General features: G+C 35.7%; 1 protein-coding gene and 1 long non-coding RNA gene across 6 annotated transcripts in view; one reads left to right on the plus strand and one right to left on the minus strand.

The window, feature by feature from the left end:
- Nucleotides 1–19,247, plus strand: part of LOC123870097 (solute carrier family 12 member 6) — a 346,267-nt gene that overhangs the window by 293,661 nt on the left and 33,359 nt on the right. Inside the window, exons 1-2 of one of the 5 annotated variants that reach the window (XM_045913283.1) lie at nucleotides 5,229–5,363; nucleotides 8,589–8,738. The exons of the other annotated variants lie outside the window; for them this stretch is intronic. Coding sequence (XP_045769239.1) covers nucleotides 8,654–8,738 — 85 coding nt within the window. The 5' untranslated portion in view covers nucleotides 5,229–5,363; nucleotides 8,589–8,653. Of the gene's footprint in view, nucleotides 1–5,228; nucleotides 5,364–8,588; nucleotides 8,739–19,247 lie in introns of those variants that run through there. 5 annotated transcript variants of the gene reach the window in all.
- LOC123870513 lies at nucleotides 663–18,076 on the minus strand. Its single transcript, XR_006797084.1, has 4 exons — nucleotides 17,936–18,076; nucleotides 16,293–16,305; nucleotides 9,525–9,527; nucleotides 663–673 (listed from the first exon to the last, which is right to left on the minus strand). It is a non-coding gene; the product is annotated as an uncharacterized LOC123870513 (long non-coding RNA).

The raw sequence follows: 19,247 nt of genomic DNA on the forward strand, positions 1-19,247 counted from the left end.
TAATGTAAGGACTGGTTAATGAAACAAACAGGTATAGTAGGTGCCAGAACACGCATAAGGTAGGGGTCCGTAGTCATGCTAGTTGCTAAAAACTTTCACCGTCATTATTTTGAAAACGGTCGTTTTTTCCAAAAATTGTTTAAAAATACTCATGAATCATGGCGATTTTAAAATAATAAATAAAACGAAATATCACTCGAAGGGGTACACCAAATTTTTTTTCGACCCACGCTTATTTGTTCGGGAGATGTTCAAAATCTTGAAATTTTCCTACGTAGATTTTTATAACTCTACCTACTCAACCTTACAGCTCTTATAGTTTATTTTTAAGATCGCTATGACACACAGACAGATGGGTAAACAAACAAATGGACTAGATGAAATTATAAGACTTCCTTGAGATGGCCCTTGCAAAATTTGGTATCTTTCTACATACATATTATAAGCTGTATCTTCTACATGTAACCTAACTGCATCGTATTATATTCTCGATGGAAAATTGGAAAGAAGATATTTTGGTAATTGCGTACCTTTGAAGATTGAAATACTGACATTCGAGTACCTACCTATTTGGCAAAATAGAGGAATATAGGTCATGAATATACCTAGGCGCAGACTTAGGGTTGACCTAGTTCGTGCAAAATAAAGCCTATAGATAAAGGGGCGATTTGAACTTTTGTTTTCGAAGACTTTTCAGAGATTGCCTGAGGAGGGAAAAAAGGCGTCAGTTGGCTCTGAAATATTAAATACTAGAATGATGCCCGAGCGTTAAGTAGGCATTTTAAAACCATTGTGTGGTTTCTGAGACAGTTTTTGGAAAAATCTACCGTTTAAGAAATAATGACTGAAAATATTTGGCAACTAGAATTGCCTAGATAGATACAGCTCATACAAAAGGTTCCACAAAGTGAAGACACGTAAGCGCGTAGCAGAACAAACTACACCTGCCCTCGAAGATGTTGACGACACCTCTGAGCAAGCATCAACCGACACACGTACGCGCGCGTTCAATGCGGCTCCTAAGTTGCAATACAAGGAAATAATGCGATGAGATTGTGAAGCGCGTTGGAGTTACGGTCCTGCAAACGTACGCGCGCCGTAGGGTCACTACACTACAGTTTGACAACAGTTTGACATTCATGATAACAAATCTTACTCGGTTGCGGACGCACGTCCTGCTGAAGGTACAGCTTTCTTCGCACAATGTGTGTATTCAGACTTCAGAAACCCACCTACAGGAAAGGCAAACAACACGGTATCTACCACACCTACGCATCATTCTCTACATACACACGCTAAGCAGTGCGCACTTACCAAAATGACACTAAGTACGAAAGAAAATTCCAATAATAGATTGGAAACTGAGGTGGTCCGTAATATATTTTTAACCCCCGACTTAAAAAGAGGGGTGTTATAAGTTTGACGTCTGTATCTGTGTATCTGTCTATGGCATCGTAGCTCCTACAATAATGAACCGATTTTAATTTAGTTATTTTATTGTTTGAAAGGTGACTTGATCGAGAGTGTTCTTAGCTATAATCCAAGAAAATGGGTTCAGCCGTTTGAAAGTTATCAGCTCTTTTTTAGTCATTGAAACCTTCACTTGTCGGGGTGTTATAAATTTTTAATTTACTCGTACACTTGTAGGTCCTGAGATATTTAGATGCCCAAACGAAACGATGTAATATATAATTCGACTTTCGAGGCTCTTATACTTATATCAGAAGGTATAATTATTATTATAGATGGACAGACAAACAAACAGAGTGACATAAGAGCTTCTGTCTAATTATATTATTATTATTAAAGCAATAGGTATGATATTGATATTATTAAGTGAGGCATACAATTGAGAGGGGTTGTATGCCCCACTTATCATAATCATAAGTGATATGAAATATTATCTCGACCTGAATAAAGTTAATAGGACGGTAGATATTTTATATGAGAAACTCTTTAACTCGATACTTGAGCAGCGACGCGAAAGTCGTAGTGAAGATTCGATAGCCTCCCCATCCGATGTGTCCTCGTAATTTCCCCTGATACTGATGTAAAAAATAAAGCCCCTATTTCTACGTTCAGTACCTATTATTATTATTATGAGTCGTACTCTCGTTCCTGTATCATGGAATTTATTTATCTATACTAATAAATAAATTTGGAGTGTCTGTCTGTAATTTCGAAATAACTACCTCATATTAAGCTCATATGGTTATTTGAACGATACCAACACTGAATCACACGTTTTTAAAATTTTTGTCTGTCTGTCTATCTGTCTGTCTGTCTGTCTGTTTGAAAAGGCTAATCTTTGGAACGGCTGAACCGATTTTGACGGGATTGTCACAGACAAGTAGAGGATTGACAAGGGTGTAACATAGGCTACTTTTTTAACCGACTTTCAAAAAGGGAGTTGTGTTTTTCTACCTATGTACACCGAAATCTCCGAGATTTCTGAACCGATTTGCGTCATTTCTTTTTTAATCGATAGAGGAACTTTGCGACATTGTTTCATAAAAAATTTGGAGTCCAACTCCTCAATCCTGATGCTGCAGGGGATCTGACCAATCCACGCGGGCGAAGCTGCGGGCATCAGCTAGTCATATCATATTAATGGATTATCAGGGTCAAATATTTTACTGAACCCTTTCATGATGGGGTTGCGGGGTAAAATAATAAAAATTGTTTTAAAATTTAGAGCATTAGATAAATTTATTGAGAAAATGATGTAAAAATTGAAAGCAAAATGAGCATAACCGCAACAAATTATGATTTTATAACTTAAAATTTAAAAATCTCCCGACACAAAAATCTCTATAAAAAAACTAGAAAAGAGCTGATAACTTTCAAACGGCTGAACCGCTTTTGCTCGATTATAGCTAAGAACACTCGATCAAGCCACCTTTCAAACTAAAAAAAAACTAAATTAAAATCGGTTCATTCGTTTAGGAGCTACGATGACACAGAGAGATACAAAGATGCACACGGCAAACGTATAACACCCCTCTTTTTGGGTCGGGGGTTAAAAATACAATTGTGTTATTTCACTTAGAATAACACCGTCCCTTTGTTCCCCCGGTCACAACGTTTCGGTGCGGGTCGAAGATCTAAGGCTCCGTCTGTTCAAAGCAATGTGTATTTTAATGCGATTTGGGCCCAGAACGCGTAATTACAAGTCTAATTTTACGAAACTCCATATAATTCAATACGGATATACTTAAGCTTTTATTTAAGGCTTATTGTTCATTTAAAAGGTAGAATACGAATTAAACCTTCCTTATCCAATTGAATCACTACCCATATTATTATAAATGCGAAAGTGTACCTGTCTGTTTGTTGGTGTGCCTTTCAATCACGTCGCAACGGAGAAACGCATATTTTTTGCATGGGTACCTATAGTTAGATACGAGAATGACATAAGTTACTTTTCATCTCGAAAAATTAAAGTTTCTCCGGGATTTTTTAAAACCTAAGTCCACACCGGTGAAGTCACAGGCATCAGCTAGTGCCTATTGGTATCTGTACTTGTTTCAGTCTTATCTTACACACGTATACCTTTTTCGTGTTAACGATGGGAAATCGTCTTAAGATACCTACCCAACGTCCTGGAAAAATCATCGAATTTTTACCTTCTACCCCTAAACCCCTTCGGGAGTTCCCCCTTCGGTACCCCTGGCTCAAGTTATTGTTAGATAATATAACTGCTGCAAACTAATGTTCCGTGTACATACTGTATGTACCCATCGCATAAGACCGACACACGTATACAGATGGAATGAAGTGGAGGTGAGTTTTTTGAGAACTACCTAAACTTCACTTTACGCACTTTGGTATACGGTTGAAATTGGTACCTATACTTAGTGCCCCTGCGTTTGCCGCGCAGCGCCGCCTAATGTCTCAAGAAAACCGCTGCACCTTAGGTAATTCTGCCAGTGTTCGTTGCGCTTTATTCGTGCCGGTAGAATATATACGTACTATAAAAGAATTGTGGATGTAATGAAAGTTTTCACTCCCATGAAATCTGTCATGGCCGAGTACATAGTCCGCGTAACTACCTACTTTAGCATGCGCCTGTTACATGCTAAAGTTAGGTAGAGCCTAATGTGCTATATCTACCGGAAGAAGCTTAATTTTTCTTGCATCGTCGTCTGCATCTATCAAACATCAATCTGTTCAGGGTTGACGCTGCTATCGATACAAAAACTATAAAAATTGCCACATTAGCACTTTGAGGTAGTGTAACACAAAGCCGATATTGGATGGCATAAAACAATACGTCCATTCTTAAACCACTGAACAAATAACAAGGACTGGCGTATATAAGAGCTCTTTGCTAATAGGATAATATTGGCCAGACAGTAGACAACATAATGCGTCTAACAATGTTTTCTGTACCCTCGCTCTGACCTAATTATATTATATCCAGAGGAAACAAAACAAACTAGTTTTGTCTGCTAAATTAAAACTGTAATAAGGGCGTTATGGAGCTCTGCAAAACAGTAATATCGGACGCCGGAAAATATAATAAATGAATCGACAATGTTGTTAAACACAATACATTTGCAATTTGCCTTAATGAAGAGGAAAAGCGGGACAGCGGGTTGGTAAGTTATTCCACAATTTGGCAAAATGCAAAACTCAGCAATTCGTCCTTTAGTTATTGAATTCAGTTGAATTTTTAGTCTAAAGCTACTAATAAAATAATTTTCATTGTTCATAAAGTAACGTTGATGTATTTTGCGTTAAGTCTGAGTAAGTATATAATATTGAATGTCCTACATCACCTGAAATTGTTAATCTACCGATCTGTAATCTGTCGATAAGTTACTTAGCAACATTGTTATTTATTAAAAGAGACCATACAAAGATAAATAACAAAGTTACTGATATTTAAAAATAGATTGATGATTTATTATTATTAATTTAAGCTGAAATTTTAAGTAGACATGTTTTCTATGTGAACGTAATAAATTATGTGTGCCAAGTGAATCGTACGGTACTGTTCGCGTGCCTACGAATGCCGTAAGATATAAAATAGCGGAGATATAAGCGAGAGTATCGTAAATCAGTACGGAGAGGGAATTGAAACGTCGGTCTGGCGGTGGCGTCGGGCGGGCGGCGGGTGCGAGCTGGGTGCGCGTGCGCGGGCGGTGCGGCGCGCGGGGCGCAGGGGGGAGCGGCGCAGCCTCCCGGTGCAGCACTCCGCCGCCGCCCGCCGCCCGCATCGATCCCGCCCGGGACAGCTCGGCGAGCCGGTCCGGACCGCGCCACCACCGCGCGCTCATCGCGCCCCGCACGACGCGCCCGAGCGCCCGCGCCCGCCGTCGCCACCGACCGCTTCCCGCCCGCTCGGCTGCCCCGTGCAGGTGCAGTTAACGTGCTCGCTTACGTAACCAAATTCCTGCGTATTGACAGGTTATGTGCTGAGTGGCGTGACATCTCCGACTCGAATTTTGACTCTCGTGAATCGCGATTGTAGAGTAACACTATTGGTTTTAAAATACTTTTAATAAATGTTTAACGTTTCATTTTCACTTAACGTACGGAATACGGATATATCATTCAGCAGCTCAAGCTCTGACAACGTAACTCACACATAGCCAACCTTTCGCGCCTTCGGAAAAGTTCGTATCTACACCTAGCTGCGCCAAATTAAACTTGTCATTTACATAATCATTGTATGTTTTGTTAATTCATTTTCCATGCTGTTTTCATTAAATTATTTACCACAACATTGTTTTTCTTCTTTTTCTCACATAAATCAATATCACAACGCATTGTCATAAATGCATCTTCTATTTCTTATTTCATCATTTTAGAAATCCTGACCATTATTTTGTTATGCTTACCAAAGATAACTCACTATAAAACTTTACTATCTACTTACTTAGTTGTAGAATTCAAATCTACAAAAGTGAAATCTTTGTTCAAGTTGCATAAAATATCGAGAATCGTTAATAAATTTTTCACGTTAAGGTTCAGACACGATAATCCTTAAAATTAGGGCCATGATTGACACAATCATGTATTTTTACGCGCCATACCGCAGAGCCGACCCTTCTCAAGAGATAAAATGTACGCAGCCTCCTAAAATTTTGCAAATTAGACTCTATTTTAGTAGCAATAAAGGTTATCCACTCAAGGACGACGTATTTTGTGACTCTATCAATATAAATAATTGTTTTCATGGATTTAATAGTGATGGCAATTTTTTAAATAATTACAAAGATGTTTTAAGAACAACTTGTGTTTATAGGATCTAACTTCAATTTAGTATTATAAAGTGTTGTAAATTAAAAATAATTAACATAAGTACCTACCTACCTGACAAATATTTACAAATATAAAAAGTATGTGTTTAAACATAAGGTTAATCAGTTTTGATGAAAAATATAATTTAAACACTATTGTACGTACGTTGAAACGTAGAGTACGTAGAGATTCCCTATTCTAGGTTATGAGACAAGAAGTAAAATCGTTAATACTTTTTTTTAATTTTACTTAATTAAATGCTCAAGTTGCGGATATACTTGGTCAATCATGCAATACTACAAAACTGAACTTCCAAGTATTGTTCTAAAAATGTCATGTTTGTGAGTCTATTCTATATCTTTAAGCATGCCGCAACGCAGCAATAGATCTCCGTGATTTTTTCATGGATGTGGCTGAAGATCTGGATAGTGACATTTCATCCCGGACAAATTCATGGAACTCTTCTCTAAAAATAAAATAAAAAATATATTAAATAAATAAGAAAATAATACTGCACCGATATAAAAAACAAGAAGGTGAAGATATTGAAGTTACATCTTTTATTTAATTTGCTATTTCAATTTTATGATAGAAGACTTGTTGATGTCCGGCATACAATGTAATGCAAGTCGCGCACCATCTATCATACAACATAATATATAAATATATATATCAAGGTGATGCCAACATGAACTAGGTATACGTTTCAACTCAATCGGATGATGATTGTGTGAATGCATAGATAACGACCAAATAGACAGAGAAACTGACAATCATTAAATTTTATAAGATTATGATTTTCAAATTGGTAGTAAACTAAAATCCTCAAAGCCTACTACTACTACTCCCAGAGTAAAATCATCCCCCCCCCCCCCTCCCCCTTCCTTCTTCCCCGGATGATCCCTAGCAGCAATATTGCCAAAGACTGAAAAGTTGGTTCTGATTAGTTTGGCATTTATTATTTTAAAATTCATTAACTATGCTACTGTATTAGCTAGTGCTCATGTATTTGGCAAATCTTGTCCGCTAGAAACTAAGTCATATTATACTTATGAAAAATAAGACAAAAACGATTTTGATTTTATTTATTCAATAGGTTTGTAAAAATATTTTGGGAACTTTTTGATTTCCCGGGATAAAAAGTAGGCTATGTCCAAATCCGGGATGCATGCTATTTCTGAACCTTCGGTCAAAAACGGTTAAAAGGATGGGCCGTGATAAGGTACCAGATAGGCCGTCAGGCACATTTCACATTTTGTAACTCTGGCATATATCAATCTTTCTAAAAGGATTGTTAGCTTGTATCTAGACATCTTAAACTAACGACTAAATAGGTATATTTGATTATTTTAACATCATCTTAATAGCCAACATTTTTTGTGTTTGTTTTAAGTATTATTCAATCCAGTACAAAAACATAGGTAGGAATACCTATTAATCATAAAATAAACCACAGCACTAAAAAATTCTAAGAACTTATACAAGGATCGAAACTTTAAAGTACACTTAATCTTACGAAAGCAAATATGTAGTTTCACATCCTTATTTACCATGAAATCCATGTTTTTTTAAATAGTTTTTATGTCAATAAAGTATTGGCTATTTGCCAATATTATTAGTCATATAGAAATCACTCATCATTCATTATCACCCAAAATAGTGCGAACGGTTGACGGGAGTGGTCGGTGATAGTGTAAAACTTGAATACATTAGTGTTTTTATCATGATGACATTTGGTCACTATTTTAGTCTACTAGAGTCCTGTGAAGTATCCTAAACCCGCTATTCTTAAGTCTCTATTAGCTCTTAAACTTTAATGGGATTATCTAACCATTATTATATCAGCTCCAAAATAACTTAAAATTCGTTTTGTAATAAAATCATCACTGTTTCAAAAAATTAAATTCTATTTAAATATGTCATTTTACAGTTAAATGACACAGTGTGCCTATTTCAATCATTAGATTATAATAAAAAACCAATATTATCGAATTACAGGCACATTTATGTGCATGTAACGGGGAAATCCCCGCCAGTTGTAATATTGATAAATTCAAAAGAAAATGGAATAGGCACCTTTTAGTCATGCGCACTGGAGGCTGCATCTTCATCTACTAATTAAAATTATAGCAATCAAATGCAAGCCTATATTATAGTTTCTTTTAAATCCGTCGAGTATAACAGAAGTGTTAATACATAAACAATCTGCATATTCGACAAATTGCACATAAACACTTTGATATTTCACATACTTAAACTAGTGCCAAACTGTCATTGTGGTAAAAATTAAAATCCACTGAATCTTTAGCTTAAACGTGCTTTTTTGAAACCGTAAACAGTAATGATCGCCGGCGCGATCGTCGCGTAATTCGGACGCGGTTGTGGTCGGTCCCCGGGCGTGAGCATGTCGTCCGAGAAGGAGAAGATGGCAGCTGCTGAAACCAAGTCGCCCTCAAACAAGAGTAACTGCACTTCGCCTGGAAAGAAAGGTACATAAGACACACTCCATCAGCTATCAACCATATAAGGTTGCATTTTCAGTAAAGTAACCTTTAAAATCCCTGCAAAAGCCATGTAACATCTTTGCTTATACAAGAAGCTCTCAAGAAAGAGTAACTGCACTTTTCCTGGAAAGAAATAACCGGCCAAGTGCGAGTCAGACTCGCGCACCGAGGTTTCCGCACTTGGGCATTTTCTGACATTTTGCACGATAAATCAAAAAACTATTATGCTTAAAAATTAATAAAAATCTGTTTTAGAATGTACAAGTAAAGCCCTTACATATGATACCCTACTTGGTATAGTTATCTAACTTTGAAAATTAAAACACATTTTAATTTGACATGAGCAATTAAATTAAGTCTTCCCTAAAAAAGAGTAACTAAACTTCGCCTTGATAGATAGGATTATCATTTCAAGTTCAGTAGCTATAAGGTCGCTTTTCCAATAAAGTAAGTTTGAAAATCCCTGTAAAATCCATGTGACATTTTGCCTACAATGTCCCATACCTGGACATTGGGCAGCGGGTTCCCTCCTATCTCGCCATAAATCCCTATTTAGAAGGTCCCGACTTAAATGAACTAATCGAATACATTGCGCTCACATCGTTTGGTTTGCTACATCGCTGCTTATGCTTTTGAGGAGTCCAAAGAGAAGCCATTTTTTACCCATCAATCATCTGCCACACGTAACTTAACCAGTCCCAAGTGACTGCTGCTGCAAAGTCAATATCTGGTACTGGAGTTTTCAAACGATAACAGATTTCCTGCCAAGACCTGCTAGATTTACGCTAAGAATCTTTGGTAAACTGTTAGTTTGGACTTATCAAACTTCATCAGAGACCATTATATAAAGAACTGAAAATAATAATAAAAAAGAAAGTAGATAATTATGATTCCAATGCATAGTTTATGAAGACAAGCTCAGAGATTACTCTTTACAACAATATCGACACAGGGTTCCATTTATCGTTACATGGGTTTTCTTGGAAAATTGTTGCAGCCTCGTGTCATAGTATGACAATTTGTTTATTTTTGCCAAAGCACAAAACTTGTAGCAAGGTTAAGGTGAGGCCACGAAGCGTTACCGAAATAAACCATCATGTTTGAGTTGTCTTTTGAGAGGCTTCTTAGCTCCGCGGCCGCCCGCGTTGCCGTGAATCCGTTTAACGTAATAACTGATGAATGTTATTGGGCTTAGCGTGGCTTTAACACTATTAATAGAAAGGTTACATAATGTTCAAATCAATTTTAATTTCCCGCTGATTAAATCGTGTATTATTTTCAGAACCTGGTCTGGTCTGTGTGAAAAAAATCATGAATAATTTGGGATGTTTCATGATTGGATATTCGGCATTTGGCTACTGAATAGGGTTTATTTGGTTGAATAACGAATATTCAAAATAATGACCGAATAAGCAGCCTTAGTACCTAATAGTGGTCGAATATTCGTTGCATCTCTACCAATTAAAAATGAAATCAACTCAAATTAAAAAAAAACTGGCAGGCCATGTAGTATGACTCTTAAAGTAAGTTTTTTAATTGTTTCCTATTTATTTCTACCATTACCCGGTAATTGTAGACATAAGTAGAAGCACTAAGGCAAAGCGACTAAAAGAAATTAAAATGTATACATATTTAAAAATAGAAACTATGGCGATCCACCCTGTAAAGTAAATATATATTTGTATATTTGTATCTGTATATTTTTTAATAACTAAGTTTCTTAACGTTCGGAGCTTTGTACGTATTGCTTATAAATTAACTTCACAATTTTGCCCTCATTTACTTGGAGAGTTAAACGAAAGTTAAACGAGTCCGTTGGCAATACGAAATCATATTTTTACTTTATAGCTTATATTCTTTTGAAACTTTTCAAATTGAATCCGAATATCCCGCTCAACTCCAAGTTTCCAGTGTTCTTTTTTGTATTTAATACTAAAAGAAAGCGAAGCTAAATTGCCAGAGCTATCTCGTATAGCTTTTTGATTTTAACTTTAAATATCTATTTTTATTGGGAAATCCTTTTTAATTTTAATGCAATATTTGTAAAGAATATTACGAACTAGAGGATGCCCGCGACTTCGTCCGCGTGGTTTTAGGTTTTTGAAGATCCCGTGGGAACTGTTTGGTTTTCCGGGATAAAAAGTTGTCTATATCCATGGACGCAAGCTTCCTCGGTACCAAATTTCATACAAATCGGTTGAGCGGATGGGTCTTTAGGAATCCCGTGGGAACTCTTTGATTTTCCGGGATAAAAAGTAGCCTATGTCCGTCCCCAAGATGTAAGCTAACTTTGTGCCAAATTTCATTAAAATCGGTTCAGCGGTTGAGCCGTGAAAACGTAGCAGACAGACAGACAGACAGACACACTTTCGCATTTATAATATTAGTATGGATAGCATCTTTTGCAATCTTTACTGAACTTTGTGATAACCCCAATTCTTTCTACTGTTACTTTTTCCTTGTGTAGCTATTTCCCACTACATAAATTAGGAATTCCCATGGTAAAAAAGTAGCCGATGAGCAAGATTCGTTTGAAAAGTGACATACAGGTAGGCAAAAGAAGAGACACACTTTCGCATTGGTTTTTATGCATCTAGTGAAATTTTAAGGTAATAAAATAAATTTCCGCTGTGTCTGTAGTTTGCGAAATTCCGTTAAAACACTTAGTTACTAAATTACACAGGCTCAAGGATTTACATGCAAATCTCTCTTTTTATTTAATTTTTTATTCAGATATCTTTAAATCCATGCAACACAATATTTGTGACACACGTTTATATCAGCTGTAGACACGTTATCAACCAAACTACGTTAGTATGAAAAGCGCTGGGGAGCGCGAAAGGAAAACTTTTCTTATTAAATCTGCAACTCTGCGCTGACGCAAAAAATGAAGTAGCCCGCTTGTGACACAAAGGCAATTAAGGGGATAATTAATTAGCGGTATTTAACGACGGTGATAACATATTCGCGACAGCGTATGTAATTATACTTAATTGGTTAAATACCGTCAATCTGAGGCGATATAAGTGTAACATTGGTGTTTAAAAATCAAGTGTTTGCTTTCGGCAGTTTATGTTTCCTTTATTAACCCCCGACCCAAAAAGAGGGGTGTTATAAGTTTGACGTGTGTATCTGTGTATCTGTGTGTCTGTGTATCTGTGTATCTGTGTATCTGTCTGTGGCATCGTAGCGCCTAAACGAATGAACCGATTTTAATTTAGTTTTTTTTGTTTGAAAGGTGGCTTGATCGAGAGTGTTCTTAGCTATAATCTAAAAAAATTGGTTCAGCCGTTTAAGAGTTATCAGCTCTTTTCTAGTTTTCTTGTAGAAAAGAAGGTTAGATAACCGTTAGGTTCATAATATTATGTCAATTGACAAATGTCAAGTTGTCAAGATGGACGTTGCCTAAATACATAATTATTTATTTGAAAATGATGTTTTGGAAAACTCAAATACTTTGGATCGTCGGGGGTGTTATAAATTTTTAATTTACACTTGTGTCTACTGATAAAATATATTAAACTGGATGATGTCTGCGACTTCATTCGCGTGGATTTATGTTTTTTTTAAATCTTCGAATTTGCGAAATAAAAAGTAGCCTATATCCTCTCCCAGATGTAAACTACCTCTGTAGCTAATAGATGATATCCGTGACTTCAAGCACTTGGATTTAACAGGGCTCTCTCCGTCACTCGTTTCCACTCGTTTCATACAATCGTAGTTCCGATTTCATTTGAATATTAAGCAACCAAAGTCCATGAAATTTTGCAGACATATTCTAGAAACTAATATCTGTGTCTGTGGTGTTTTAGATTTTCTTAAAATATGTAGTTTTAAAATTACGGGGGCTCCAAGATTTGTATGAAAATTTTTAAGACCGCATAACTTTGAAACCGAATATTTTAACAGAAATCTGGAAAACCACAGACATAGATATTACTTTCTAGAATATGTCTGCAAAATTTCATGGACTTAGGTTGCTTAGTATTCAAATGAAATTGGAACTACTATTGTATGAAACGAGTGGAAAAGAGTGACGGAGAGAGCCCTCTTAAATTTTTTCTTATATCTCGTGTAACTCTTTGTTTTTTCGGGACAAAAAGTAACGTACGACCATCACCGGAATGAAACTATTTCTGTACTTTTCGTCAAAATTGCTTAAACAGATAGGTAGGTAATAGGCATGCCGTGAAAAACTAGAAGACTGACAGACATACACTTTTACATTGATTTTAATATTAGAAGGCATGGATTAACTGTACTGGTCGTCGTACAAGGAATAGTCTTATTAATGGATGTCTACTGATGAACATGGCACAGATCTGCTTTGCAGACTTTAATTTTACCGCTTGTGCACAGGAGGTAGTAGTCTGCGACGCATTTAATGTAGTTTGTCCACCAAGTCTGTCTACCAACCTTTCAGGTGCATGGTCGCCATTCCATCACCATGTAACCCCAACATCCATCGCTCTTCCTACTATGTGCCCATCCATTGTTCTCGCTACTCGATAAACTAAGTTGTTTCTCTATGTACTAGATATCCTAATTAGTGATGTGGTTATATAAAGAAACAAGCGCAGCGCTTCCCAGCATTAGCTGCCATAATCTGAGTTGTATGATATAAAATTTATTATCATCTGGCAACATCTGGTCTAGCAACCATTGTACCGTTGTACTGTTCGAAGACTTAGTTCTTCAGAATCTTAAAAGTACACAAAATAATTCGTGCACGACGTGTAAATAAAAATCTAATAAGTTCGTAGTTAGACTCGTGCCATTTTAGTTAACGTTAATACTCATATCAGTGTTAATTTAAATAGTGATTGTAAATCAAACGTATACTTATTATGTTATATGTATCAATAAGCGATATACTGCAACATATTATAGGTAGCTGGTACACGCAACGTCTATGAACATAAATGATTAACAAAATTAGCCTAGTTTTTAGATTATGATTCAAATTTCCTACAACGATACTAATTATTAAACTTATTGACATCTATTTAGAAACCCAAAAGCATATAAGTACACAGACAAATGTGGATTGCCACTTTGTTTTATAATGTACTTACTAGATCTAGTCCGCAACTTTATCCGTGTGGATTTAGGTTTTTTAAATCCCGTGGGAACTCTTTGATTTTCCGGGATAAAAAGTAGCCCGTATCCGCCGGTCTTCGGGATCTACCTTTAGTCAAAATTGGTTGAATAGATGGGCTATGAAAAGGTAATAGACAGACAATGCACTTTTGCTTTTTAAAAACATATTAATGGAATGAAATCGTAACACGGGACACATCTCAAAAACCTTTAAGACTACGTAAATATTCACGTACTTATTCTATTTTATTATAAGTAATGTAGTGAAATGATGAATTAAAAGCTTTCCATTAGCATAATATTATGTCGCTCTATTGTGGCTGGCTGGCGCGTAACCCATTCACCCGTGGTGATTGATTTGACACTTTCCTTAGCCGGGGATGATGTAGAAATCTCTTGTCCCGTGTCGCTTTTAGAACTGACACACATGCTTACAAAATAGTTACTAAGTACTCACAAGGTTATAAGGATTAACATAATAATATTCTTGTCGTATAAAGTTAAATTTGAATATACCCATGTACCTGATTCATATTCATCGGTTATAATGTAATGTTTTTTTCTTCTTTTCAGTAATAAATAGAACTCTCTTAAGAGTACTTAGCTCCCTATAATAAACATATAATGCATACATAATTATACAAAAAATAATGTTTTTGTGTTTTTACGTTCGCTATGTATGCGTTTGTGCATTGTTCTTTCGATTGAGTTGAAACTTTTACAGTTACTATCGACACTTGTATAAAAGTTTTTGACATGGTACTGGCGAGTGCAAACCTAGCTTTGTTGCTGACTGTACCGTGGTGAAGGCGTTGCATGAATCGCGTTGCAACTTACAACGCGTATCGGACAGAAGTGAAGCCTGAAATACAGCAGTACAATATGCGCCGTTATAGATCCCGTAGGAATTTCTCAAAAAAATCTGAGTCCACGCTCTTAGGGTGCTCAAGGAATATTTACTCCAAACAAATCTCTAGGTCCACTTGCTTAGGTTGTGCGTTGTCTGTCAACAAAACTGTACTTACTGTTTTAAACATATTATGTATCGATATCTATCTGTAGCGACTTCCCTCGGCTTCTTTCAGCGAAAACACAAATCCTCTTTAATCCCGTGAGGGTTTCGAAAAAATCTGACAAATTCCTTATCTACATTACAATATGTAAAGGAAATCTCTATACAAAACTTCAGCCAGGAGTTTAGGATGAGCATTGCTGTTCAGTGAATCAAACCTTTTCTTTTTATAAGTATGTATATTGTACATATTTAGAATTTAGATCATTACATAAAAGTAGGTTTTCAAATATTACACCGCAGCCATCGCATTACTTACAAATGGATAAGTATCAGTCTGAATTAATGGTGGAATGGTATATTAACTCCATTCAGAGTCCCGGCCGGGATTACAGATAAGGAAACATAAGTAATGAAGACAGCCCTGAGCGTGGGATCCGCAGTCGTAACAAAATACCTGTGGGGATCATACGAATGGAAATAAACGGGATTCGAAGCGGAGGATAGGTACCATTGTCCTTTTTTCCATCTATAGTATACTTAGGTATAGTAAAACTGTAACTGGATGGTTTCTGTACATAAAATATTTAAAAAATTTATGTGTTGAAAGCGTTATTTACCATCGATATATCGATTGTAAATAATGCTTTCAAATGCAACCGAAAACAGTATTTTCTTTATTTTTTTGTGTCTATCAGTCAACTAAATGGACGTTAACGCTACTTGGCATACTCTAAGTAACACATACCTATAGTTTTTATTCCGAAACGCGATAAGATTCTTTCGAGATACAGAAAGAATTTTTTTTATTATGTTACTCCATAACTTAATCGATGTGACATTTTTTTCTTTATAAAAGCTGTACCATCAAGTAAACTTTATGTAAAAGACTTGATGAATAGTAATTCCTCAACAAATCAATGGCAATCAGTGAAAAAACCATAACACATAACATGATAACTTCGACTATTAGTCTTAACAGATTCGATTTCACCCAAAAAAATTGGTGCCTAAATATTTCAGTGCATTTTATGTGGAAGGTTTATATAGGTAAGTATTCTAATAATTACACATTCCTTTTTATTTATGTTATGTAGGCATCGTCCGAAGCCGAGGCGAGTACACACATACAATAAGTATAATGTGTATTGGTATTAATGCATTTATAACTGTAGCAGCTTTACCTACACCTAAATTACTCATTTACATAAATAATATACAGACTCTTGAAACTTTGTTCTAAATAGGAGTAATTATTTAGTTTATTATAATGTCAAACGGCTGTGCATTCAGCGAAGTTGATGCCTCATGTTACATGAATGTCTGAGCACTTACACTCGTGACTGAAGGAAAGCATTTAAAATTAAATACACTCGACCTTTGCCTCTACCAATAAACAGAAGTGAACCATTTGATTACCTAAGTACTAAACGAAAAGCACTTAACTTTTCGTTTAGTCGGAATTACTAAGATCATAATAATCCTACTAATATTATAAATGTGAAATTGTATGTATGGATAGATGTATGGATGTTTGTTATTCTTTCACTCAACGAAATTAGGCTGTTTGGAATGGAGATAGATTATACCCTGGATTAGCACATAGGCTACTTTTTATCCCGGAAAATCAAAGAGTTTCCATGGGATTTTCAAAAAACCTCCATCCACGCGAACGAAGTTGCGGGCATCAGCTAGTAGGTATTATATTACACATATTTTATTTGTGAATAGTGAGTTAGGGGTTGTAAAAATGTTAAATGGATATCACGTCTACCATAATAAAATCTCATGAGGCATTGCTTTGCGCGACAATGCAAGCAGCACAAACGCACGTCGGCCGAGGCAAACATGATATTCACATCAATACCATTTCAGCATCTCTTCGGCTATACTTCGGTACTTACTTAGATAACCAAAGTATTCGTGTAAAAATACAATTATCATAAAAAATGCGCCGCATAAACTGAGCATTTCGATCAACTTTTATTACAATCTCATACACAACAACAATATTAGTTATCCTTATTTTCCTGTCCTATTTTTCCATTGACCGAGTTTTATCCGCTTTTCCTCGTCTGAATCTCTTTACTTATATTGTCTACAAGTTTTGTTCCTCAACAATATAAGAAAAACTTTTGAGTACTTACAGGAAATAAAAAGAATGCAGCAATTCTACTGTATCTTAATTTTTCAAAGAATTAAATTTATTATAGTCGTCCTCTATTGTCGTCTGAGAGAGAAAACTTTTCAGAGATAATGCCTCAGTGTTTTTAAATGTTCTACTCGTTTATCCCAAAGTACTTGCGGATGCAATGCAGTAGTCATTTACTTTAAATTAAATTGAAAATAAATCTGCACAATAAAGCAGTTTACATATTTATAATACGTGACAGAAAAAGTTCAACGCGCGAAATACTGCGATTTCCACGTACTAAGAATACCAACGTATAGGAATGAATTAGGGTGTGAATGAGTTGAGGTGAAAAGCGGCGCAACGCATTCAGTAAATTGTTTAAATTGTTCTTGTAATTTTGTTTGATTTTCACAATATAGCTATTTTAGTTACTAAGACCAGAACTTCCTTCGTTTAAACTTCAAAAGAATAACAGCATTGTGGTTATATTTTGTATCCACAACCTTTAGCTGAGTCAGAGCCTTTTCGTTGGCACGACATATTTTAGGTACTCTTAGTTAAGACTGTAAATATACAGATTGTGTTTAATATGAGTCTGATCGACGAATAAAACATGTTCTATTCTACATTATTATAATAGGCTCCACTACGAAATATACCATTTTGTAGCGCAACATACTAGTAGCAACACTTCGCCTTGCGTTTACTCTGTCGCAATGTACCTTGAGCTTTAATCTACATTTCAATTACACATGACTGCCTCGATAGAATACTGATTTCAATTTTATCTGTTTGTTGAGAGAATTCGCTGGACACTGTTCCAATTACGCAAAATGGTTAAAAACACTGTGAAATCGTTGCCTCGTTTTAAAAAAGGTCACTGTGTCATTCATACTTGAAGTTGCTGTGAGAATGTTAGAAAAAGTTGTATATTACTTTTAAATCATCAATTTCAAATCAAATCAAATCAAATTTCTTTATTGTGAATATGGGTAAACAGTGTAGATGTTACAAAAAGGGAAGGTACAGCCAAATTCTGCCTATAAGCATGCAATATGTTATATTAAATAACAATATATTCATTTTAAAAATATTGATTTTAAAAATTCGTAACTACCATGGCGCAAGCCGTATATAATATTATCCCTGTACTGTTCAGATTTAGGTTTTCAAAACTGCATAAGTACACAAACTAAATCGTACGCGACACCTAAATAAAAATTAAATAGGTAAGTAGGTAGTTAAGTATAAGATAAAACGTATATAGAAATAACTACAATTACGTTTTTTTTCAAGACTGTCACCAGATGCTCGAAATTAATCACTACCCATCCTCCTTTTCCACCCTGTCTACAACAGAGGCAAGATCTTTATCTAGGAGTGTCATTCTACAGTCGACATGGTACTTAGTTTTATTTTTTAACCCCCGACCCAAAAAGAGGGGTGTTATAAGTTTGACGTGTGTATCTGTGTATTTGTCTGTGGCATCGTAGCTCCTAAATTAATGAACCGATTTAAATTTAGTTTTTTTGTTTGAAAGGTGGCTTCATCGAGAGTGTTATTATAGCTATAATCCAAGAAAATCGATTCAGCCGTTTGAAAGTTATCAGCTCTTTTCTAGTTACTGTAACCTTCACTTGTCGGGGTGTTATAAATTTTTAATTTGCACTTGTAACTGACTTCAAAAAAAGGAGGAGGTTCTCTTTTCGAAATGATGTTTTTTTATTTATTTTTTGTACGTTTGTTACGAGATACCTACTCGGCCAAACATGAAGCGATTTTGTTTTTTTTTTTTCGTATGGTAAGTCATACTTCTCAAGTGGTCCCATTTTAGTTTAATGATGATCTGATGAACATCTTCGGAGATAGAGAACATAACTCCTCAATGGGTTAGTAAATTAAATACAATTATTTTATAGATGGGTAATAACGAAAATTGAAAAATCCGACTTAGTTACCCTCTCGATTACCATGACCGTATACGCATATGGATCTCTTCATTTCGAATTCTCCGGAGACATCGATGAATTCAGGCCTTCGAGCGTTTTTTTAAGGGCTTCAATAAATTGTGGTAAAAAATCCAACAAGGAACAGCCTAACGACATTTGGCAACTCGCCAGCCCTTTCTTTGTACATCGGGTTTGGGAACAAATCTAGTGGAAATGGAATGATGTGACTATGTGACCTCAACTGTTGGATAAATTATGGCTCTACGGTCTCTACTTGATTATTGTCGAAAGAGAGAATC

Source organism: Maniola jurtina, chromosome 2 (genome assembly GCF_905333055.1).
Source record: "Maniola jurtina chromosome 2, ilManJurt1.1, whole genome shotgun sequence".
Taxonomy (NCBI): Eukaryota; Metazoa; Arthropoda; class Insecta; order Lepidoptera; family Nymphalidae; genus Maniola; species Maniola jurtina.